Here is a 24,314-nt window from a genome sequence, read left to right as displayed (position 1 = left end):
CATTGTGATTGAGGGTGGTGGGCTAATTAAATTGGCCTGGTTAAATTAGCCGAATACCATTCATTACATTAACTAATTTTTTTTTTTAAACAACAACAACAACAACAATAACAACAACAATAACCGCGACGACTAAGACAACAACAATAGATCAAAAACAATAACAATGGAATAAAAATTATTATTATAATTATTATTATCATTCTATCATTTCCTAACGTCTCGTTTAACCCTTTCACTGCCGCACTATACCAAAACGGTTAACCAGTTTCACTGCGACAATACACAGAAGGTTAACCCTTTCACTGCCACAGTGACACGCCAGAAGAAGGTTAACCCTTTACTATCTTCACCGACGGGCGAGCCACGAATATATAGCAACTGCCTGCACCCACAATTCAGCTGCACACGTTTCGCTTTTATTATAATAAGCCGTTATATTAAAATCGTCTTTACCGGAAGCGAATGGCCCTCTTTGCCAGCTCTCTGTTGCGCCGTTATATATCATAGTGTTGTTGTTGTTACAAATACAATAATAATAATAATAATAATAATAATAATAATAATAATAATAATAATAATAATATAATAATAATAATAATAATAGAGCCCTCGTGAGCAGAGAGCTCGGCGCGTGACCGTGAATCAATTTAACTTACAAGAGACTTAAAGCCACGAGAAGGGAAGCAGCAGGAGACAGACGGCGTGCAGCAAGAAACATCACTTGCCGTTAAAATATGCAGAGGGCAAGGGGAACTAAATAAATAACTAATAATACAAATTAAAATAATAATAATAATAATAATAATATCTGCACGCACAAATGTGATGATGTACTGTAGGCGACCATGTGACTGAGCCATATAAACATCAAACCATTTATAGTCCTACTGTCAATGATAATAATAATCATAATAGTAATAATGATTATTAATCGTTCTTCTATACCTGCAAAAGATGCGATCCTAACTCCCGCCCGACATTGTCGAGTGAGCTGCGACTCACGTGACCCCAAGACTCTCCAAGGCCTGGAAAACAAATGGCACATTTCAGTCAAATATAATATAATCTAGATTGTCCTATATATATATAATATATGATGATGATAGTACATCTAAGAAAACAAGCTTTAATGGCGATCTAATCGTTTTTAATTGCAGAACAAATTTGTGTATATATACTTATATAAGCAGTATAGTCCTGGCCTATTATATATAGCTAATTTATTATCCTGTGGAATTTATTAGCAATATTTGTAACATTATTTGTAAATACAGCATAATAGCCTATACGGTAATGTGTTATAGATTGGTATAACTAGGCCTTAGCTTGAGTTAATTCAGTTCACCGTGTTAATTTAACGCACACAGTGAAAATGCGAATCTATATTCGCAGAGACGCGAGGAACAAAAACTCGAAAAGCAAATCAAAGTTGCCTCATGTCCCTCGTGCAGATCTCGCTGGAACAACGATCCCAATTGAGATGCAAATCCTCGCCAAACAAACACGCACCGCGCAGAGATCACACACAGTCGTCTGACTAAAGCAAATAATAGACTTCACGTTTACACAGAAACAACCACATTATCCACAACAGGCCTATACTCGTATATATTTATTACAAATCATATAAAAACACGAGTTAATGACGTGAGAGATGCGCTCGTACATGCAATGACAGCAATTACGAGACAGTCGCCTATTTTGTTGAGCACATTTTATTTACTATAGGTTGTACTTTAGTTATTGTATATGTTGTTGTACTATGGGTTGTACTTTTAGTTATTGTATATGTTGTTGTACTATAGGTTGTACTTTAGTTATTGTATATGTTGTTGTACTATAGGTTGTACTTTAGTTATTGTATATGTTGTTGTACTATAGGTAGTTATTGTATATGTTGTTGTACTATAGGTTGTACTTTAGTTATTGTATATGTTGTTTGTACTATAGGTAGTTATTGTATAAGTTGTTGTACTATAGGTTGTACTTAGTTATTGTATATGTTGTTGTACTATAGGTAGTTATTGTATATGTTGTTGTACTATAGGTTGTACTTTAGTTATTAGGCTGTACTTTAGTTTGTATATTGTATATTTTGTATACAATATACATAATTTATTGTTACTGTATGAATCACAATCTCAGAGGGTCATACAGAACCAAGCATTTCACGTAATGTACATTATATATATATATTATATATATATATATGTATGAATTGAAAATGGGGGACCCTGATGTAAAACAAGACGAAAGTCTTTCTCTGGTCTGCATCCCCTTAACAATTGTGTGTATTGAGCCGTACTGTATTGTACCCTTTCTGCAATCTGTTAATACAATGTTCAATCAATCTATCAATCATGAATCGATATATGAGTGACAAATAAAACAAAACTAGCATGCGCGCACAATTGAGGCTGTTTCTCTGTTCCACCACCGGACGGAGGTGTTATTATTATGGGCTGTGTGTGTGTGGGGGGGGGGGGGGGGGGTCACCGGACCGAGGGGCCCGTGCATGCGCGTGTTATTATGGGCTGTATTATATCTGTGTCTGCAGCTCCCAGCACTTGACCCACCGCCGGGGGGGGAACTCTAATCTCGTATCGGATCTCCGCACTGAGCAGGGGGGGGGGGGGGGGGGGGGGGTGAGAGAGATAAGCGCCCGGCCTATTGTCCCGCAACAGATCTGAGACGTGGCTAACGAATTCAAGTGTTGTAATGTGAATGGGGGACAAAGTGGCTTACAAAGGAGCTGCTCTCGGTAGGAACGCGAGATTAGTCTGGGAAACTGTGTTCTCTATATAATATAACGACATCTCTCAATTAGCTCACACCCGATTTGCAATTCGTCCTTATTTAGGCCCTGCAGTCTAGTAGAGATGTAGTGTCTTTTGTGGGCTTTCTTTCACAGAGGATCACGTGTACCTCTGAACTGTGACTAAAGTGTTTAGTATGCAGTTTTTATTTTTTATTCGCCAATAGCCTATTTTATTATTGGCAGAGCATGCAGCCGATGTAATTGCCTGGGATTTATTATATATCTCGACTATATAATAATGCATGAATGAGCCGATCGAAAACGGGATTGTTTTGATTGCAATTACAAGTAATATCCAAACATAATCCGCATTAAAAACAACACTTACAACACAGACTATATAGACTATACTACACACGTCTCAATGTTATTTTCTTCGACGACGCTGCAGCCTGTGGTACACGGTGTGTAATTTAACTCGTGGGACAACACGGGCTGGGGTCAAAGGTTACTGACCGCTCAGCATGCATAAATAATAATGGCTATAAAGTAGCCTATACACACTCTCTCGCCCTCGTGTGCTCATAAAAAAACTTTTACTATCAAATACCCAGCACGTTTTCTTTGCAATAAACGCTGTCAGTTTATCAAAGCTGGGTATGTTGTTGTTTCAGCAACGGTGCTCTCTCTCTCTCTCTCTCTCTCTCTCTCTCTCTCCCTCTCTCCCTCTCTCCCTCTCCCTCTCTCTCTCTCTCTCTCTCTCTCTCTCTCTCTCTCAATTCAATTCAATTCAATCTCTCTCTCTCTCTCTCTCTCTCTCTCTCTGTCTCTCTCTCTCTCTCTCTGTGTGTGTGTGTGTCTCTCTCTCTCTCTGTCTCTCTCTCTCTCTCTCTCTGTGTGTGTGTGTCTCTCTCTTTCTCTCTATGTGTCTCTGTGTGTGTGTCTCTCCCCCCCCTCTCTCTCTCTCTCTCCCCCCCCCCTCCTCTCTCTCCCCCCCCCCCCCCTCTCTCTCTCTCTCTCTCCCCCTCCCCCTCTCTCTCTCTCTCTCTCTCTCTCTCTCTCTCTCTCTCTCTCTCTGTGTCTCTGTGTGTGTGTGTCTCTCTCTCCCCCCCCCTCTCTCTCTCTCTCTCTCTTCAGAACAGTGGAGGAGATCTGATGATGAGAAAAGCACATGGCTTGCTTGAGGGAGGGATGCGCTTGTAAAACGCATCAACGGACACAAGACCCTACAAAACGCAAGCTTGCTGTCCTTACATCATAGGGTGGCGGCCTCGTCGAGATGGTTGCTTTAATTATTCATATATTAGGCCTCCATGCACTGCTCGTGGTGCCGGATCTCGAGGCTGTAGCGTGCAGGATGCACACGGTAAGCATAAGGCCCAGGCAATATGACGAAATAAATCAAAATCATTTGAAGCACTCTCCCAATCAGGGAGACAATTGCTTTGAAATTACAATTCCTCTGGTGGGCCTATACTTGTTACATAGGGGTGAAAGGGTGCCCGGGCACCTGCCTTTTTCATTTCTCATTAGAAAGTGCCCTTTTTATGCCACCCTCTTTTTTTTTTTTTTTTACAGTTGCACATATATATATATACTGCCCTGCCCTTCCAAATGAAAGATGTCACGATAGAATCTAAATATTAGGTAAAGAAAGAGAGAGAAATGCCACCCCTCTCGTAAATAATAGGTCCTTCCAGCCTGAGACATGTAAACCGCGCAGGGCCAGCAGTGCACTGAACAGGAAATTGATATCCAGCTGTTGTTGAGCTCACAGTGCCCTCACACTCGAGTCGAGACCTCTTTTTTTACAGTTACTATTTCAACTAAAACAAAGCAAGAGTACACATCAGGTAAGGTATTTGCCCAACAAAATAAAATGTAGTTGTGGTTTTTGAATTTGATAGCTTTTCCTCTCGTCACTGAATACAATAAGTGAATAATTGTCAATATATAATAACCATACAGGCTAATAGGCCTATATATACGATATGCCCTGCAGTCAAGAAACACAGTAGACTTAAGTTTCGACTATATAGGCTATTATATCCTGATCTCAACATCAACATTATGATGAGCCCCCCCCCCCCCTTCCACGCGCAATTATTGTCTTTGCGATTGTAAATTCTACATAACATAACGGCAGCACAGCCTCCTTCACTGGTACAAGGAGCTCCATATGTCCGCGGGGACTAGGCGTGCAGCTAGCGGCGCTGGGGCCCGGCAGCCCGGCGGGCAGGGCGACGCTAATCGCCGCGGCTCCGTGTCGGGCACGCAGGGCAGAGGGGCCCCGTGGAGACCGAGGAGCCGAGGAGGGAGAAGGTGGCAAATGATAACTAATAAGTCTGGCCTGACAATGAAAGGGAAACTATATATATATACACGGATGAACGCCGGCGGAGAGGAAAGGGAAGGAAGGGGAGAGACCTCAGCGCAGAGGTGGTCGATGGAGAGATATACTGTGCCGCGTATTTATCTTTTTTTTTTTTTTTATTATGTACCCCTGTGCGTAAAGATGGCATTGTTCTTGTTGCCCCACACACTATAGCAGTCGAGTACATTAATGGGTTACTATATGAGGATAATATACACAGCAGGTATTCACTTTGTACTTTAGGTTGTACTTTAGTATATATTGTATATTTTATAATGTTTATTCTTTTGACTGTATATGACGCACTATATCCGGGGCTCAAAAACAGAACCAAGCATTTCAATGTAATGTACATTATATGTGACAAATAAAACAAAACGTGAAACTATTCGCAGATTAAAATAGCAGCCCGTATCTATCTGCATGGAATAATATAATATGCACGGAATAAAGGTGACATAATAATGGACAATTTAGAAGTTATAACCCCCCCCCCCCCCCCCCAAATAATAATAAGAAACATGACATGCAGTTTGAATCCCCACGCAGTTTTGGGGAGAAGCCGGAGCACGCGCGTGTTGCAGAAGGTTAATTGAAACAAATTAAACAAAGTAATTATCAACCGCTATACACGGTCTGATAACGGGGCCGCACTCGGTGATCATTAACGTGTAAAACTTCACGGTGCTGCACTGGTCATCGTTTTTAGTTTGAAAGTCATGGAATTGCCACGTTTTAATATTAGCCTCACTGATATATTATGTTTTCCCGTCACTTATCTTCTTAATTTAAAATAGACATTGAATGAAGATAATAAAGTCAGGGATGTTTATAGAATAAGGTTTGTGGGTAATATTAATATACAAGAAAAAAAGACGAGTTCTGCACGGGGTTGGCAAAACAAATTAAAATGACACCCATTAAAAAAATACATGGATCTGCAAACAACATAGAGCAATATATATATATATAAACAATAGGCTGAACAAGGGTAATAACAATAATATATATTTTTTATAATATCAACAATACATATTACTAGACCTACTACTAGGTATAATAGTAATATTACTATAATAACGATAATAGACGGTACATTTTTTTACTCAGTTTGAGTCAAATAAATTTACTCTGCGAAATGTACTGTGTAGTAATAATAATAATAATAATAATAATAATAATAATTAATAATTAATAATAATAATAATAATAATAATAATAATAATAATAATAATAATAATAATAATAATAATAATAATAATAATAATAATAATAATAATAATAATAATAATAATAATAATATAACACTAATGCTACATAACGTCACAGCTCACCCTCCGGGAACACGATCCTCATCTTCAGGTAGCTCGTGGTGAGTCTGATGATGGAGGCCTTGTCCAGCTGCGAGGTGATGGCGGAGGGCAGAGGCAGCAGTTTGGCCAGTTCATAGAACTCACTGTTCTCCTTCTCCCGGCGCGTCCGCGCGGCGTTCTTAGATTTCTCCTTCATTATTTTTAATACAAAAACACTCGTCGTGGTGAATTCAGTCAACGATACAGAATCTCATCATCATCATGAGATCATTTTTAACAACACCACGCACGCAGTCTCTCTCTCTCCCGTGATGCGCGCCGCGTCTGTTCCGAATAGCGCACGGTGTGTTTTCTCATGCGAGCCGTCTATCCTCCCAAACTAAATCCACATGATGATCGTTCTATTATCGAACGCGAACATTCCCATATTTCCTGCTGACGAGGAGTGAGATTATATCCTGGACTTGTACTAATTGGCACACTGGGTCACAGCAGCGGGTGGCAGCGGGGCCTAGAATAACGGGACGCGCGGTCCATCATCACCTCGGTCCGTCCGGTTCTGGAACCCGATGGCACCGCGGGACGGTCCTGTTGGGAGACGAGGACAACGAGACACGTTTATAGTACCTTGATATTGCAGAATGAATGAATGAATTAATAAAAATTGTATTAACAGATTGCAGAATGGGTACAATACAGTATGGCTCAATACACACAATTGTTAAGGGATGCAGACCAGAGAAAGACTTTCGTCTTGTTTACATCAGGGTCCCCCATTTCAATTCATATATAGTGATCGCAGTATAGTCGGAATAAGAAAGGTCTTTATTGCCCAAGTATAGCTTTCCACATACAAGACATTTGATTTGGTCGTTTTTGGTGCGACATTAGTATAACGGTCAGACAATTACAGTAGAATAAAACAAAAAGGTGGAATAAAATAAAATGGAATAGTACACAATAGGCAATTGTGTTATAGTCGCGAATCATCGTTTTGGAACTGTATCAAGAAGACACAGGCATAGTTCAGTTAATATTGGCTACATGGATATAATCGACAAACACCATGCAGGTTGTATTCAGAAAAATAAACAAAATAAAATGAAGCCTACCATTAAATAATAGCAGGCCTACTCATTTAGACTCTCTATGCCTTCGTGTGTGTGTGTGGTTTTTATATACAGCCTATATGAAAATACAATAGCATACAGAACAGCCAACTTACCTCTCAGAACCGATACAACAACCATATAGTCGAATATTCAGCTCACGCTATAATAGTCTCCCAACAAATACAATCCCCGCGTTGCAAGTCCTTCTAGAACACAGAGGCTCGCTGCCCTTCTTCCATCATCGTGTGGGTTTGTTTTATGATCAGATACCAGCAGCGCATCAAAATAGTTTCCTGAAGCCTCGTCCTCCTCACAGATCACCCCGCTCCTGTCCCTCTCTCTCCTGCAGATCCAGGGTCAGCCCACCCGACCAGCTCTGCTCCGATTGGACAACGAGCGGTGTAGTCCGTTATGCTATTGGACATCCCATAATATATAATATCATGTATTTTTCTCTCCCATTAGGAGCGGAGTTGAGAGTTGAGTTTTTTTTTATTATGCTCAACTCCGCTCCTATATAATGGGAGAAAAAAAAATATGATTACAAAGGCGACTATATCAGACGAGACATTTTTTTTTGTGCATTTATTTTATTGGGTTTTTTTATTCTCGAAACCAACCGCAACCGACACACACTTCAAATGCAAGTCTCTCAGCTTGAAAACACCCCGATAAACTATAATATTGCCAATAAATAATCGCTATGCTTTTTGGAAAGACATGGAAACAAGGCGGATTGCATAAACAAAAGTATAACATTAAAAATGCGCGGCACAAAGTAGACAGACATTTCTCTTTATAGCAATTCCGACAAGACTTTCACTTGCCGTTTGAAAAGCCTATATCTGACCTACACGCACACACACGCTCTCACACGCACACACACGTGCACTTCCTCTCCGTTTGTATGCACTTATTTCAGTCACTTTTGACACACGCACGCCCGGGATGTCGCCTGCAGTAGGAAATCAGCCAGGATGCGATTCGCGCACGAAATGGTTGACGCTGGTTTAACCTTTTCTTAAACCCCGAATTTGCTGCTAATTAGACGCTGTGTCTGTGGAAAAGAGAGAGAGAGAGAGAGAGAGAGAGACAGAGAGAGAGAGAGAGAGAGAGAGAGAGAGAGAGAGAGGAGAGAGAGAGAGAGAGGAGAGAGAGAGAGAGATGAGAGAGAGAGAGAGAGAGAGAGAGAGAGAGAGCCTGCAAATAAAATAAAAAGTATGAAGTCCTCGGTCTTCATTCCATTCCATTTCCTTTCCACACTCGTGAAAATAACAAAAGGGACAAAAAGGCGAAACGGTGACAACAGCGAAGCAAATAGCACGTCTGACATGTTATAGAGCCTTGTTTTATTTGGATGTGGACAAAAAGACATACAAAACAGTGGAAATAATTGCATTGTAAAATCACTGCCCTACACTGTACTCATAATAATCATAATAATAATCACAACTACCTACCTCATGTCTACCCATATATGTAGCATGTACAATAGTGCTGTATATACCGTATAAATACATGTATATTTACTGCATATCCACATGTCTGAATATACCTGCATATAATCCTTCTATATACCTACTTATACACCTGCATATAACTCATATAACTCTGATATCATGTACAATAATGCTGTATATATTGTTGTACTGTACTTGTGCTGTATAATGACAATACATTTGAATCTAATCTAATCTAATCCATATACGCTTTAAAAACACCTTTTTCGGACCGGCTTAAAACTGTAGTTCCCCGGTGAACCGGATAACGGCCCCAGGCTAAATAAGAATTTTAGGAGGTCACAATTATGCAAAGCACCGGTGACCTTTGTGGTGAGACGCCGGAGCACGTTTGGGTGGTCTGGCACACGGACACCAGATCTTCACACCACCAGTGTTGCGGTGCCGAGCGCAGCGGGTGCAGCCCTGCCCTACATGTGGACATCATGCAAGGCGTCGGAGGGTCAAGAGGTCAACTGCTGCCCGCCTGCTCGGCCCAGCTGCACAGAGAGAGAGGGGGGAGAGGGAGAGAGAGAGAGGGAGATAGAGAGAGGGGGAGAGAGAGAGAGAGAGAGAGAGAGAGAGAGAGGGAGAGAGAAAGAGAGGGGTAAGGAGAGATAGAGGTAAGGAGAGAGAGGTAAGGAGAGAGAGAGGGGTAAGGAGAGAGAGGGAGAGAGACAGAGAGGGAGAGAGAGGGGTGAGAGAGAGGGAGACAGAGAGAGACAGAGAGGGAGAGGGATAGGGAGAGAGAGAGGTGAGAGAGACAGAGAGAGAGAGAGAGACAGAGAGAGAGAGACATAATAATAATAATAATAATAATAATAATAATAATAATAATAATAATAATAATAATAATAATAATAATAATAATGACTTGGATTTATATAGCGCTCTTCATGACACCCAGAGCGCTTCACAGAGTCCATTATTCGTTCATACACAGTCATACCGGTGGTGGTAAGCTACAATTGCAGCCAGAGCTAGAGGGAGAGAGAGAGACATAGAGAGAGGGAGAGAGAGACATAGAGAGAGAGAGACAGAGAGACATAGAGAGAGACAGAGAGAGACAGAGAGACATAGAGAGGGAGAGAGAGAGACAGAGAGAGGGAGAGAGACATAGAGGGAGAGAGAGAGAGACATAGAGAGGGAGAGAGAGACATAGAGAGAGAGAGACAGAGAGAGAGACAGAGAGAGACAGAGAGAGACATAGAGAGAGAGAGACAGAGAGAGAGAGAGACATAGAGAGAGACAGAGAGAGACAGAGAGAGACATAGAGAGGGAGAGAGAGAGACAGAGAGAGAGGGAGAGAGACATAGAGGGAGAGAGAGAGAGACATAGAGAGGGAGAGAGAGAGAGACAGAGAGAGAGAGAGACAGAGAGAGAGAGAGAGAGAGAGACAGAGAGGGAGAGAGAGAGAGACATAGAGAGAGAGAGAGAGAGAGACATAGAGAGAGAGAGGACACGGATCCAACCGGTGGCAGAGGAGCTCACGTCTACAACTGGAGAAATGTTGCCACAGAAAGGCCCAGTGATGCGCTCGTCTGCGATCTCGTCTGTTTCTCTCCAGCAGTTCGGGGGTCGCTGGCAGACGGAGACGACGTGGCGATAGAGATCTCAAGCCATTTCATTTGACACAAAAAAGGCTGGTCGCCAAATTTCCAAGGTGGGATAAACATTAAAAAAAAAATTAAAAAAAGTTTAGAACACGGAAAACACCCATTTTCGAGTCTCTCAAACTTTATTTTCTTCAAAAACAAAAGTTCCCAAGGATTTATTAGAGGTACAGAAAGGTTTACAAGACAGAGAGCTGTTGGGATCGATAGGACCGGAAACTGAAAGAAACACAGATCGTTTTCACACTTTTTCATCACTTTGGCAGGTCTCCCAAGCAAAAAAGGAAATAAGAGATCAAATCGAAATCAAAATCAAAATCAAAAACCAAACACAATACGGCTCCCCGTCTTAATTCATTTGTCACGTTTCTTCCGCTTCTCCTTCGCGTCCGCGCGACTGCCGGGTGGGAAGCCGCTCTCTCTCTCCCGACGGACTCCTTCTTAAGTAAACAGGGAGGCTTTCTGAAGAAAGGAGGGGGCGCAGATATTTCAGAAAACAGATGTGACAGCTTGGCACCTCCCGAGAGCAGCCCCACAGCGGGGAGCGTGTTTCACACACCTGCACGGAATTCCTACCCTTCCCCCCGTCTCCAACGATGTCTCAATAAAACATATTTGTATCCCGTCCCACTCTAAACCAACAGACGTAAATCAAACCCCTTTCATCGTGTTGTTGTCCGAGCTCCACTCTCTCTCGGCCCCCAGGGTGGGGGGGGGGTGGGGGGGTTCACCGCGGTCCGGAGTCTCACGACGTGACGGGGAGGGGCGGATATGATCCCGTAGCAAAATAGATATGAATTATCAAATGGTGAGGCAGTTTCTTTTGGGCCAAGCCCACCCCCCGATTGGTCGCGGTCGTCTCTCTCCCCTCTATATCAGCTCTAGTAGCGGGTTCAGTAAGGCCACACGGCGGTGCGCTCAGATCGAAGTTCAGTTCCTGTCCTGTTCTCCTGTTCCTGGGGTGAGGGGTAGGATTAATTTCAATCCTTAATCTCTTCTGTCATATTGTAGATCCATCAGTATCGTCTGGTCCGCCGCGTGCCGTTTTTTCGGAGGTGATTTGGGGTGGTGTTTTTTTTCTTTTTGTTTGGTCACGGTATCTCACTTCTTGAGGGACATCTGGTTGGTGGTGTCGGAGACCTCCGCGTTGACCTGGGCGGAGATGCTGGCGGGGGTCACGTTCAGATGGATGTCGTACTGCTGGTCCAGCCCCAGGTAGCTGTCGCTCATCAGGTAGAGGGTGTAGATGCACCTGAAACCACAGGTGAGGATGAGGAAGTGTACAGGAACACAACACAACAACACAATCTGTTCAGTCTAAAGGCCTCTACATGCTACAGCAACTTCAAAGCAACTGCACCACAACATCGACAAAGCAACGGTGTTGTAGACACTCTGCCTTTATGCTTCTGCAACATCGACGCGCAAAGTTAGTTTAACTAAAGTTAGTTTAGGTTCGTGTTAACGTTAGATAATGTACAAAATAAACGTATTTCCGGTGCTTTTAGACGTCGCTCTTTTATTTTGAAATCCCCCGACCGGAAGTGTTATAGTGTCTGTTGCTAGCAGCTTAACTTCTGTCGCCCGTTTCTGTGCTTTTCGAGCTAACGTTACCGTAACGTCATTAGTTTCAAATGGAGAGGAGAGAAAGACCTCGGCTCATGCAGCTCAAACTACCTGTTGGAATAAATTAATTGATTGATGTTTAACTTGTCCCTGTGTGTGTCCAGTCATTTCGACTAGCAAACGTTGTATTTAACGTTACCTCAGGATACCATTGTATTTAGTTGGTTAGCTATGTAGCTAATGTGGATAGCATTTTGTATAGCATCAATGCTAGCTGGCAGGCTACAGCTTTATTTACTAAATTATGGAGGCTTTTTAATCGTCAAGGTAAGAGAGGATTTGTCATGATCAACTGAAGGCGTATGCTATGGAACAATATGTGCTTGGGTTTTCAGAAAAAGGCCAGCTATGACGCTAATTATTTAGCTAATATTGATAGCATAGCTTGCTGGCTACAACAATGGCGGATGGTATTCCTCGCTGCGGGACCAATATTATTCTATGACAGCCCCGCCCCCATTCACTACCAACCAATCACTGCTACGCAATATCAACGCAACGGCTGTTTAGGTTATATTTGGGGGACATGTACGCAACGTCCTCGCAACACAGTCTACAAGACCCTCTAAAACAACCGCGTTGAAATCGCGCCGATGTTGTGTTGCAGTTGCTTTGAAGTTGCTGTAGCATGTAGAGGCCTTAAGGCTACTGGCCTGATGGGTTTACAGCTTGGATCTGCTACTAAGAAAAAACAAGATACAATTAGATAAGATAAGATACCATACGATACAAAATGATAAGTTAAGATACGATAACATAAGATAAGCTATGATAAGATACAATAAGATACGATATGATATTCATTTATTGATCCTCTTGGGGAAATTCAGGTCATAGCAGCATGGAGGAGGGGGGAGGGGAGGTACAGGTATGGGCAGGGTTATAGGAAGAACATAAATATAGACAAGACATTTTTTAATATGAATATAAAATATGAATAAAAGTAAACAGTAGACACAATCCAGTACATATAAGCATTTCTTATTGGCTATAGAAAATAACATTTGTCCTTATGGCCACAAGGGAATGCTTGAAATGCGTACATTTGTTACATATACCCCCAGTATCATTTACTTATTCACTTGTTAAGCCATACATTCCTGGTCCTATTGTGACTATTTAGTGTATTTATCGTATTGCATTGACTTGTGCAACTTCGGTTGATTTAAAATGTGCTATATAAATAAAGGTGACCTTGACCTTAGGGGCCGATTCAGAGTTTGTTGTGGAGCCGCTCAGGAATTGACGGCATTAAAAGCCAAGCTGTAGCCACCAAACAGTCATATTGCCCCCCAATGCCCCAGCCCCCTCTAGTCATCAAACAGGACCCAGTGTCCAGCCCCCTCTAGTCATCAAACAGGACCCAGTGTCCAGCCCCCTCTAGTCATCAAACAGGACCCAGTGTCCAGCCCCCTCTAGTCATCAAACAGGACCCAGTGTCCAGCCCCCTCTAGTCATCAAACAGGACCCAGTGTCCAGCCCCCTCTAGTCATCAAACAGGACCCAGTGTCCAGCCCCCTCTAGTCATCAAACAGGACCCAGTGTCCAGCCCCCTCTAGTCATCAAACAGGACCCAGTGTCCAGCCCCCAGTGTCCAGCCAACAAACGACGAGTCCCTCTACAGGAGAGAGAGGAGGCCCAACGGGCATCTTGGTGCTCCGCCAACAACCCGGAGTTCCGTGCCAGAAAGACAGTGGATATACCACCGGAAGAAGGCGCCTGCTCAGTCCCCCCCCGGAAATAAATGGCTCAGCTGTCGTTTAAATTCCGGGGGACCACCTTCAAGTGGGACGACAAAGTCACCGCGATAACAAAGAAAGCCAGACGAGAGGATGTACTTCCTGAGGCAACGTAGCAAGCTGAGATCCTGGTCCAGTTCTACGAGACCCGTCATTATTGAAAGCATCCTCACAGTCGTCTGGTAATCCGGAGGTTCCCGGTTCGATTCCCACTCGTCTCGGGGCAGCGTGTCGAAGTGTCCTTGAGCAAGACACTTAACCCCCTAACTGCTCCCGATGAGCAGGTTGGCACCTTCTCCGCCTTCGGTGTGTGAATGTGTGAGTGAACGGGTGAGGAACAAATTGTAAAGCGCTTTGGTTAAAAGCTGCTATATAAATGCACCATTTAACATTTACCATTGACCATTCACCATGTGCCCCACTACAAGACAAGGCCGTGGCGAGCAGATCTGTTCAGTGGACAACATCACCGACAGCCACCCAGAGGGCCGAGAGAGAGCAGGGCTGGCAGCGGTGGTGGAAGTATTTTGACTAAAGTACTGTACTTAAGTACAATTTCGAGTTACTTGTACTTTATGTGAGTATTTTCATTTTAGGTAGGGAACTTTATACTTTTACTCCATTACATTTCAAGGGAAATATTGTACTTTTTACTCCATTACATTTATCTGAACCCATCGGTTACTTGTTACTTTGAAGAAAGGGATTTAGCATAGAAATCATAATATATATATACAAAAGAAAAAATGTATGAAGATTATATACGTTCACATTTGAAACCTGTCAACTTCAAGAGGACGTGATCAGAGCAGCATAACTGGACCACACACTACTTTAACATCGCCTTTAATCAGAGCAGCATAACTGGACCACACACCACTTTAACATAACCTTTAATCAGAGCAGCATGACTGGACCACATACCACTTTAACATCACCTTTAATCAGAGCAGCATAACTGGACCACATACCAGTTTAACATAACCTTTAATCAGAGCAGCATGACTGGACCACATACCACTTTAACATAACCTTTAATCAGGGCAGCATAACTGGACCACACACCACTTTAACACAACCTATAGAGGTCAATGGATACACAAACGTCATGTAGAATGTGTGCTTTTACTTTAGATACTTAAGTACATTGAATAGCAAATACTTCTCTACTTTTACTTAAGTATAATTTAAATGGAGGACTTTTACTTTCACCAGAGTACTCATTCATCTGAGTATTTCTACTTTTACTTAAAGGGGAACTCCACTTTTTTTGGAAATTAGCTTATTTAACATCTTCCCTGGAGTTAGACAAGAAGATGCATACCTTTTTTGTCTCTGTGCGTGCATTTTAGCTTTGGGAATAGACGCTCCGTTAGCATAGCTTAGCTTCATCACTGGAAGTGAGGCAGGACAGTAGCCTTACAGTGCCTTACAGTGTATTGCAAGGTCTGACATTGACCAAACTTGATATGCATGACCTTGGTGGGCTCTAGGTCAACTCCTGAAAAGGGGGTCAATGTCAGACCTTGCAATCAAAAGTTAGGGGGCGCACTGAAATTATGGCAAGGGTTATTAGCCCCCTAACCTTTGATTGCAAAGTCTGACATTGACCCCCTTTTCAGGAGTTGACCTAGAGCCCACCAAGGTCATGCATATCAAGTTTGGTCAATGTCAGACCTTGCAATACACTGTAAGGCACTGTAAGGCTACTGTCCTGCCTCACTTCCAGTGATGAAGCTAAGCTATGCTAACGGAGCGTCTATTCCCAAAGCTAAAATGCACGCACAGAGACAAAAAAGGTATGCATCTTCTTGTCTAACTCCAGGGAAGATGTTAAATAAGCTAATTTCCAAAAAAAGTGGAGTTCCCCTTTAAGTAAAGGAACTGTGTACTTCTATCCACCACTGGCTGGCAGAACGGCCTCTGACCCGCCCGACCTGGCTGCCGGCTCGTCACCAAACTCCCCTCAGGCGGGCGACGGAGCCGGGGGCCACACCCACCGACACCTCCCTCTCCCCCCCCAGGAAGGACGGGAAGAAACTCCTTATTCTATGTATTTATTTACATACCAGGAATGTGGGGTTGGATGGTCCTGCCTGAGCAGAGAGGCGAGAGCTGCTTTGGCATCTGGTTCTACATAAAGCCATAATTGGAGATTGAGCCCAATTTATCTCACTTCTCTGCTGGAGTGGACGTCTGGAACCTATAAGACACGTTCCAATGGCTAACACACACTTAAAGAACCTAGAGTTTGTACTGAACTTGGGAAATCTGGTTTTAGCTTCTGTGCTCCTGGACAGGGACGTGCACAGGACTTTAGAGGGGCAGGTGCTCAAAGGCTGAAAAGGGCACTACACTTGTGTGTATATATTAACCGAGCGTAAGCACGATTTTCAAGGGCCCTTTTCGGGCGGGGGGCCCCCTTTTGATGCTTTTTGGGGAGTTTTGGTGATCAAATATTGAACTATAATAATCAGTGCAGGAGCTCACTTATCCTTGAAAGACACTTTTATCACTGACTTAAAAGGCCCATACATCTCCATAAATGTTCAGGGGGGAGGGAATAAGTGCTTATCCTACAGACCCCAAGAAGTGCTGTATATTCTGTATTGTTTAATATAAATGCATTTTTTATTCCAATCCCGATTTCTATTTGAGATTCCCAAATCCCATCGGACTTGACTTCTTCGTGTCCCTCAGTGAGTGTAATACCAGCATTCAACTGTATGCGCCACAGCGGTTTCTATCATCATCATCATCACCACCCACGCTATGCATAAAATATATAGGGCCGCGGAGAGGCACGCTGAGGAGGCTGTGCAAACTGCAATGGAATATGGGGCATCTCTCTCTCTTTACCTAATATTTTGATTCTATCCTGACATTATTCAGTTGGAAGGGCAGTCTATATGCGTAACTGTAAAAAAAATAAAAATAATAATAATCTTTTTCAAAAAGGGCACTTTTTTGATGAGGCTCAAAAAGGCAGGTGCTCAGGCACCCCTTGGCCTCTATGTGTGCACGTGCCTGCTCCTGGACATGCGGAACATCACACAACAAAAAACTCTAAGGCTCAGTAATAATAATAATAATAATAATAATAATAATAATAATAAATCAAATTTATATAGCGCCTTTCAGGAAATCCAAGGCCGCTTCACAATCAAGAGGGCTAGGGAAAGGGGGCAATAGGAGACAAGGGGGGGGGGGGATGAGGGCAGGTAAGGGATAATGAACCTAATCTAATCTAAACTAACTAATGGGGAAAGCCTTGGTGAAAAGGTGTGTTTTGAGAGCAGTTTTGAAGGTGTCCAGGGTTGGGGCGTTGCGGATTTCAGGGGGGAAGAGAGTTCCAGAGGGTAGGGGACGCCACGCTGAAGGCTCCGTCACCGAAAGTCCGCAACCTGGTGCGAGGGATGGAGAGGAGACCCAGATCAGAGGATCGTAGGTTCCGTAGGTTGCAGTACTTTGATGTCCTTTGGTCAGTTTAAATATTTAATCACCAACCATTCCACCATGAACTGTTTTAATTGATTGTACAAACTCTATTATGATAGCTAAGCTCCGTGCCATCAGGGACAACCCCTCCCACCCACTACACACAGACTGGCTGACAGAAGGAGCATGTTCAGTGTTGGACTAAGATTCCCAAGATGTAGCACTGAATGGCACAGGAAGTCCTTCATCCCAACCATCAGACTTTACACTGCATCACCGTGCCTCACTGCATCACTGAGGCGACAGTACTATCTTCCTGGACTTTTACTTTTACTTTTAGGCCGACATAGTACAATTTTACACTTATATATATTATATACACTTATGTATATTCTGGATATTTTTACTGTATATTTTATATTAGAATATAACATAGGACATTTTATATTAGTATATTTTATATTATAATGTAACATAGTAAATGTATATCCCGGACCATATTCTATTCTTGGGCTTATTTTTATTGTTATTCGTGACTTTTTGTTCCGTCTACCTAAATGTTTACTGTGAGTGATTTGTAGTGCCAAATTTCCCTCGGGATGAATAAAGTATTTCTATTCTATTCTATGATTACACTTATTGTATTTATTATGTTTGTATGCTCAGCATCATTGTAAATGAGGGCGTGTCCTCAATGATTTTTTTCCGAGTTGAAATAAAAATTGAATGAATGAATGAATTCATGAATTTAAAGGCCAACCTTCACGTTGTATTTTTGTTCAATAAACAATGTGGACTAGGCCAACAGTGATTTTCATGAAGAAGGAAAAAAAAAGTATTGAAATTGACCCAGTTTTAGCGTTTTTATCAAACATTTTGTCTGCCCAACACAATCACCACGCACGTGAATATTTTAATCAATGGTTCATAACGTGCGTGTGTAATCGAAATGATCTCGTCACAACAGGTGCAGGGCACCAGGGGGCTCACCAGGGGGCGCTGAGAGTCACACACAGCTAGTGGCAGGCACTGCAGGCAGAGAGCCTTGCTACCATAGATATATGCTTGCTACTACTAGCCGAATGAAAATGTATCTGTTTCACCTCACTATCCTAAAGCTAACCACTATTTGTAAAAGCCACAACCACGTTACCATATTTGTAATAATGTAAATCATTGTGTCGTTGTACACATAGTGTTTATAACGTTAGTAGCTAACATAGCTTAGCTTGGTAGCTATTGTGCTAACAACATATCCCGACATCCGGCTCGCTGGCCGGCATGAACGGCCGACCCAAAATGGTTCTCTCCTCTCTGTACACCCCGTCCCCACGGGTACCCTGCCGGGGGCCCATGGACGCGACAACGGCGACAATGGTGGCAGCCTGTAGGGTGCTCGAGCCCGTAAAGGCTAGTGGTACACGATAGCTATGAGCTAACTAACTACGGCCGCCGCTGTTGTCGCGTCCACAAGCTCCTCCGCAGGACACCCGCGAGGACGGGGGCACACAAAGAGGAGAGAACCATAGGCTAACGTCAGTGTAGTGGTCCCGACTGTAGCAGGGACGGCGGAGCTATATAGGCTAACTGTGATGCACCGAGTGGGCCACCATTGATCTAGTACTATGACCCGGACGGGCAAGGCATTTCCTGAAGTGAAGTCACGGCCGTGCTAGCGTCTGATAAGCTTTTAGATTCGGCTCATTAATATGCACCTGTAGTGACGTCGGCGTTTGATAAGCTTTTTTGATTCGCGCGTGCATGTTATTCGTGCATGGACCTTTTTAACTCTTTCAGAGTGGCATTTCCGGTGTCAAATGGAAAAAAATAAATAATGAAATTATATACCAATGATGTAAACTACCCATAATTGATCAGTAGGGTTTAACCTGGAGGTTGGGCTTTAACCCATCCTAACTATGGGCAGCTACAGTTCTTTGCCCGCCGCGGACCAACTCCGGTCCCAATGTGGTCAGTACCTTGCTCAGGGGCGACGGCAGGAGTGTAGCAGGCGTGTCTTTTATGGTTTCCATGACAGTTCCTTCCCCGAGACCGTCCAGCGCCTCAGTAACGCCCCTGACTGAACACGTGAACGATGCAGAACAGAGCTGCATACCGGACCTCTACAGACCACGACCAAACCTTGGGACACTTATATGCAATAACTCGAGTGCACATTTCGAGTCCTCGTATTTTGCTGCATAGTCTATATATTATGCTGTATAGTCTGCATATGATTCACGTTTTTTTTTTTTTAAAGGACCATACTGGTGTAATTTCTACTTCTCACCATTACGGCTGCAGAACTGTTAGGAATGGCTGACCACTGAGTGTGTCTGACTTAACCACCAAAACCTGCACAGACGAATGCACAACGTATGACGTATATATCGTGCCAGTTAGGGTACAGACCCTCACTTTGTGTATACCGTTTATTTTTCTCATATTTTTATATTCAGATCTTATTTTATTGCCTATGTTTATGTCTTTCTACTATTACCCTGCCCATACCTGTACCTCCCCTCCCCCGTGCTGCTAAGGGGATCAATAAATGAATATCTTATCTTACCAGAGATTGTCCCCGTCTTTAACAAATGTCATGTTCTTCATAGGCGTATAAAGTGTATGTTTTGGTAAAGTGTATGTTTTCAGCCTACCTTTCACACTGTGACTGATGTTGAAAAGGGTTGGAAATATTTACAGGGATGCATTAAATGGTAAATGGCTGCATTTATAGAGCAGCTTTTATCCAAAGCGCTTTACAATTTATTCCTCACATTTGACCCGTTCACTCACACATTCACGGCGGGGCGACCATGCAAGGTGCCAACCTGCTCATCGGGAGCAGTTAGGGGTTAAGTGTCTTGCTCAAGGACACTTCCCACACGTTGCCTTCTGATTACCAGACGACCGCTCCACCTGAATGGCATTTAGTAAGATAGGCTGAGATCTAATCAAACATACTCTGTATTCACCTATGGACATGTCAATATGACACTGGAATGGGTCCTTTAACCCTTTCTTCGCCAGGCTTATGTACATCCTTATACCATCCTCTGCCAGCTCTATTGGTCTATGGAGAAGTTCCCCTTCTTTGCAGGGCTATAACTTTTTAAATTGTATTGCTAAATTGACATTACTATGGCCCATTCAACATCAATTATCTATCGTTTAGGATGTAGCAACGTTCTACTTTTTCATTCACATATTCATACTAAAAGTATAAATATGTTTTTATCGTTTTCTGCAGCATTCTGCAGAACGTGATTTATAGCCCTAAATGCATTATATTGATGATCAAATACAGTTTGATAGCGATCGGCGCCAGATAAAAAAATTCAAATGGACGTGCTTCTAGAAGTTACTACTCATCATCTGATGTTGGGGGGGGGGGTCGTTTATAATTCCGTGGCCAACGTTAGATGATTCATGTAGTGTGGGTGATATGATCATCAGAGCAGTTTGTATCGAACACGGTAATAATAAACGCTGAAACTTACCCCAGTCTCCTCGGGCCGTTGGGCGATGAGCGTGGAGCAAAAAGATTGCGATTATGGGATGTTGAAATATGCGATCCATTTCCAGGTTGTATAATAGTATATACGTCCAAATCATGTTGTTTATCGAGTTATTGGCAACGGATTGCTATCCATTGTGTCGAGCTCGAGTCCGCCGGACCGAATATGGATGAGCACCAGTTTCCGTTTCCGGTTTGCTGTTTGGGCAATCCGCCGATCGGCCACCAGATGGCGCTCTTGAACCGTTGGAGAGTTGAGAGGAGATCAACAGGGGATCTCAAGACTCCGCGGGTGAAATATGATTGCCATCACAGATTTTTGAAATATTGATCTCAATGACGTGTTACGGCGTCATTGGCAGATTACGCATGGCGGAGAATGACGTGATAACTCGTCCTTGGCGATTAAAGGGTTAAAGGTGCTGTAAGTGGTATTATTTTGTTAAAACAAGTGTTAAATAGCTCTACATTCTGACAGCCATCATTGATATAGAGTGTCTGGTCAGTAACATGGGTCTCCCAGTCCCTCCTGCTCTGCAGTAAACACAAAATAGATTTTCTGGAATCCCGTTCCCACTTTATCCAATTAGGAAAGAGAAATCTTGCCAAGACACATTTTCTCACCGCACTGGCAGATTATTTTACTTGTTTCAAGGACACATTTGTTTAAAACTAGTTTTAATTTTTTTGTCAGTTTTTGCAGTGTGGGGTTCTCTCTCCTGATGTATCGTCTGTTCACTGCAGAGCAGGAGGGACCGGGAGACCCACGTTACTGACCGCTCTAAATCAGTGATGACCGTCACAGAATGTAGAGATATTATTTTAACAAAAAAAAAGAAAACACCACTCACGGCAGCTCTAAGCTCAACCCGCCCGGCCGGAGACCTACTTTGAGACCTCATGTATCCCAGCCGGAGACCTACTTTGCCGGCGGCAGCGCTGAGACTCTCCATCACGTGTTATGTTATGTGTGAACCCAGAGGGGAGTGCGTTTACACATCACTCCCACACAGGGGTGTAGCTCCAGATTCTGGGCCCCATGAAAGAATGTATTTGTAGGCCCCCAGTGAATGCGAGCGCGAGTTAGCGCGAGCGGAATTCTTTTTGGCCATTTTTTTATTGATGAAAACGCATAATATGGTTTTTACCTATACATTCGGATCAGCAGTTCAGCACCTGCACTGTTGGTGGGTGAGCCTAGTAAAGGATGTCGCATTGCGTTCATCTTCAATGAATGGACCAATGCAATAGTCTACCAAAGCCCCCCCTCTCTCTCTATATATCTCACACACACACACACTTCAGAAACAAACATAGTATCAATGAGAGCATCAATAATACACCTGAGTGATGTCTAGTAAAAATAAAAATAATAATTTTTTTTTTTTTTTTTTGGCCCTGGGTGCTGGGCCCTTGGAATCATCCTAAGCTACCCCCCCCCCCAGCTACGCCCCTGCTCCCACACCCTCCTGCCCACAGGTCCTTACTTCCCGGTCTTCTCTGGGGTGAAGAAGGCCACGGAGGCTACGCTCTGGTGGCGGATGTATCCCAGGCGCTTGACGGCCAGCAGCTCCTTGCGCTCCACCTCTCCCAGCACCAGGAACCAGCCCTCGTCCTTCTGCTTGGTGAACCGGGGGGCCTGGGCCTTGCTGTCCTGCGTCCTCTGGAGGGACAGAGACGGACACGGGCCGGGGGTTTGTGATCATAATAATAAGACATAAAATCCGCAATTATGAAAATGTGTTGTAATTACACTTGTGTACAAAAGGAAATGTAATCGTAAGAAAACAACAACAACAACCACAATCATGTATTATCAGGGTATCTGGAGGTTTCAACGAGTTCAATTTAATACTTTTTAAGACCTTTTTATTACCACTTAGAGCAGAATTGAATACCAATTTCACGACCGTACTAAAAAAAAAACTGACGGCTGCACTTGTGCGCCAATTAAATTATTGTGTGTTCCATACAAGCTCTCTCCAGATGCACCAAGCTCCCGGTAGCCCCACAAAAAAAAAAACGATGACTTGAATACATTTTTATATTCAAGACTTGAGATCTTGTTGAGCAATCTTACATTTTCATACCTTTAAAATACGCCATCACTTGTACAAATCGGGCGGATACTTTTCAATCAATGTCTTATTAACCGAGATGATAACACAATAGCTCGTTTTGAGCCACAGAGCTTCAAAGGTTGGAGCTGTTCCTCTTAACGATGCAGCAGCACTACTGTACCCACAATGCAACACACCTAACCCCTCCCCCACCCAACACCCTCTGCAGGTGGGCTGCAGGTGAGCAGGATGTGTGTGTTGTGTGTGCACTGCCCTCAGTCGGTGACAGAGCCGCTATGAGCGAGCAGCATGAGCCCGTCTGACTCGAGACTGAAATAGATGCATTCGCTAGAAGAATTCAATAATCTTAACAGTTTATTATATGCCTTATGTGCACACTGCCAGCCAACCTTAATTAAAAACCTGCGACTGAGTCAAGTACGTAGGAGTGACGCGCAAGCGGCAATTCTTCAAAATAAAATACCACTACTAGACTAATGAAAATAAAATACATTTAATTTTAAAAACAACTTTATTCTCATCCACGGTACAAAATGATCCACAGCCAGGTACCGGTCCGCATGTGCAAGCTTTACAGACTTGTGGAGCGCGTACTGGAGTAGATGCCTTGTTCTATGCGCACTGCCAGCCGGCCATTATGCGACGGAGAGATACACTTTCAATTTTGATGGAGAGAAGATCATTTAACACAAACGGTTGCAAAGATATGAATGTTTCTCTGCATATTTTCACACCACCAACAAAGTACTGGGCCCGTTGTCTCGGAATGGATTTTGGTGCCAGCTGTCATTTCTGTGTGTCTCTGTCTCCGACACCTGAGACAGAAAGTACTTAACCACTTTACTTTAGTCGTATTAAGTTTTGCAAATATGGAAACAGATAGAGAACATTTCAAAGCACATTTCAAAGCAAAATATGTCAATTTCGACCTATTTCCCAATCGTTCCCGCCGACATATGCCGGCCTAGACCATGCCGAGTCACATATTTAATATAGGCCTTAAATTGAGAATTATGAATTCAATACTTTTTAATACCCTGTAGATACCCTGGTGTGTGTGTGTGTGTGTGTGTGTGTGTGTGTGTGTGTGTGTGTGTGTGTGTGTATGTGTGTGTGTGTGTGTGTGCATTGTCCGTACTAACCCTCTGCTGTCCCACGTTCAGGCGCCTCAGAGAGACCTGCAGGACGTACTCCTGGTCGGCGTGGACGCTCAGCCAGGTCCTCGCCTCCCTCAGGCCTCC

The 24,314-nt window shown here is 43.2% G+C and overlaps 2 protein-coding genes across 2 annotated transcripts in view; both read right to left on the bottom strand.

Annotated features, from left to right (window-relative positions):
* Nucleotides 1–6,644, bottom strand: part of sim1a (SIM bHLH transcription factor 1a) — a gene marked incomplete at both ends in the record, with an annotated part of 47,952 nt that extends 41,308 nt beyond the window's left edge. The window contains 2 exons of the mRNA XM_084307979.1: nt 949–1,028; nt 6,470–6,644. Coding sequence (XP_084164105.1) covers nt 949–1,028; nt 6,470–6,644 — 255 coding nt within the window. The remainder of the gene's footprint in view (nt 1–948; nt 1,029–6,469) is intronic.
* A 4,142-nt stretch (nt 6,645–10,786) lies between these two features.
* The window catches only part of LOC311223526 (activating signal cointegrator 1 complex subunit 3-like), a gene marked incomplete at its 5' end in the record, with an annotated part of 261,463 nt that continues 247,935 nt past the window's right edge, over nt 10,787–24,314 (bottom strand). Inside the window, 3 exon segments of the mRNA XM_084308307.1 lie at nt 10,787–11,924; nt 22,480–22,655; nt 24,216–24,314. The exon segment at nt 24,216–24,314 is cut by the window's right edge and continues 111 nt beyond it. Of these exon segments, the coding sequence (XP_084164433.1) occupies nt 11,774–11,924; nt 22,480–22,655; nt 24,216–24,314 (426 nt within the window). The 3' untranslated portion in view covers nt 10,787–11,773.

The sequence above is a fragment of the Notolepis coatsorum genome (assembly GCF_963971535.1).
Source record: "Notolepis coatsorum genome assembly, chromosome: 2".
Classification (NCBI taxonomy): domain Eukaryota; kingdom Metazoa; phylum Chordata; class Actinopteri; order Aulopiformes; family Paralepididae; genus Notolepis; species Notolepis coatsorum.
This window is presented reverse-complemented; position numbering and strand designations above follow the sequence as displayed.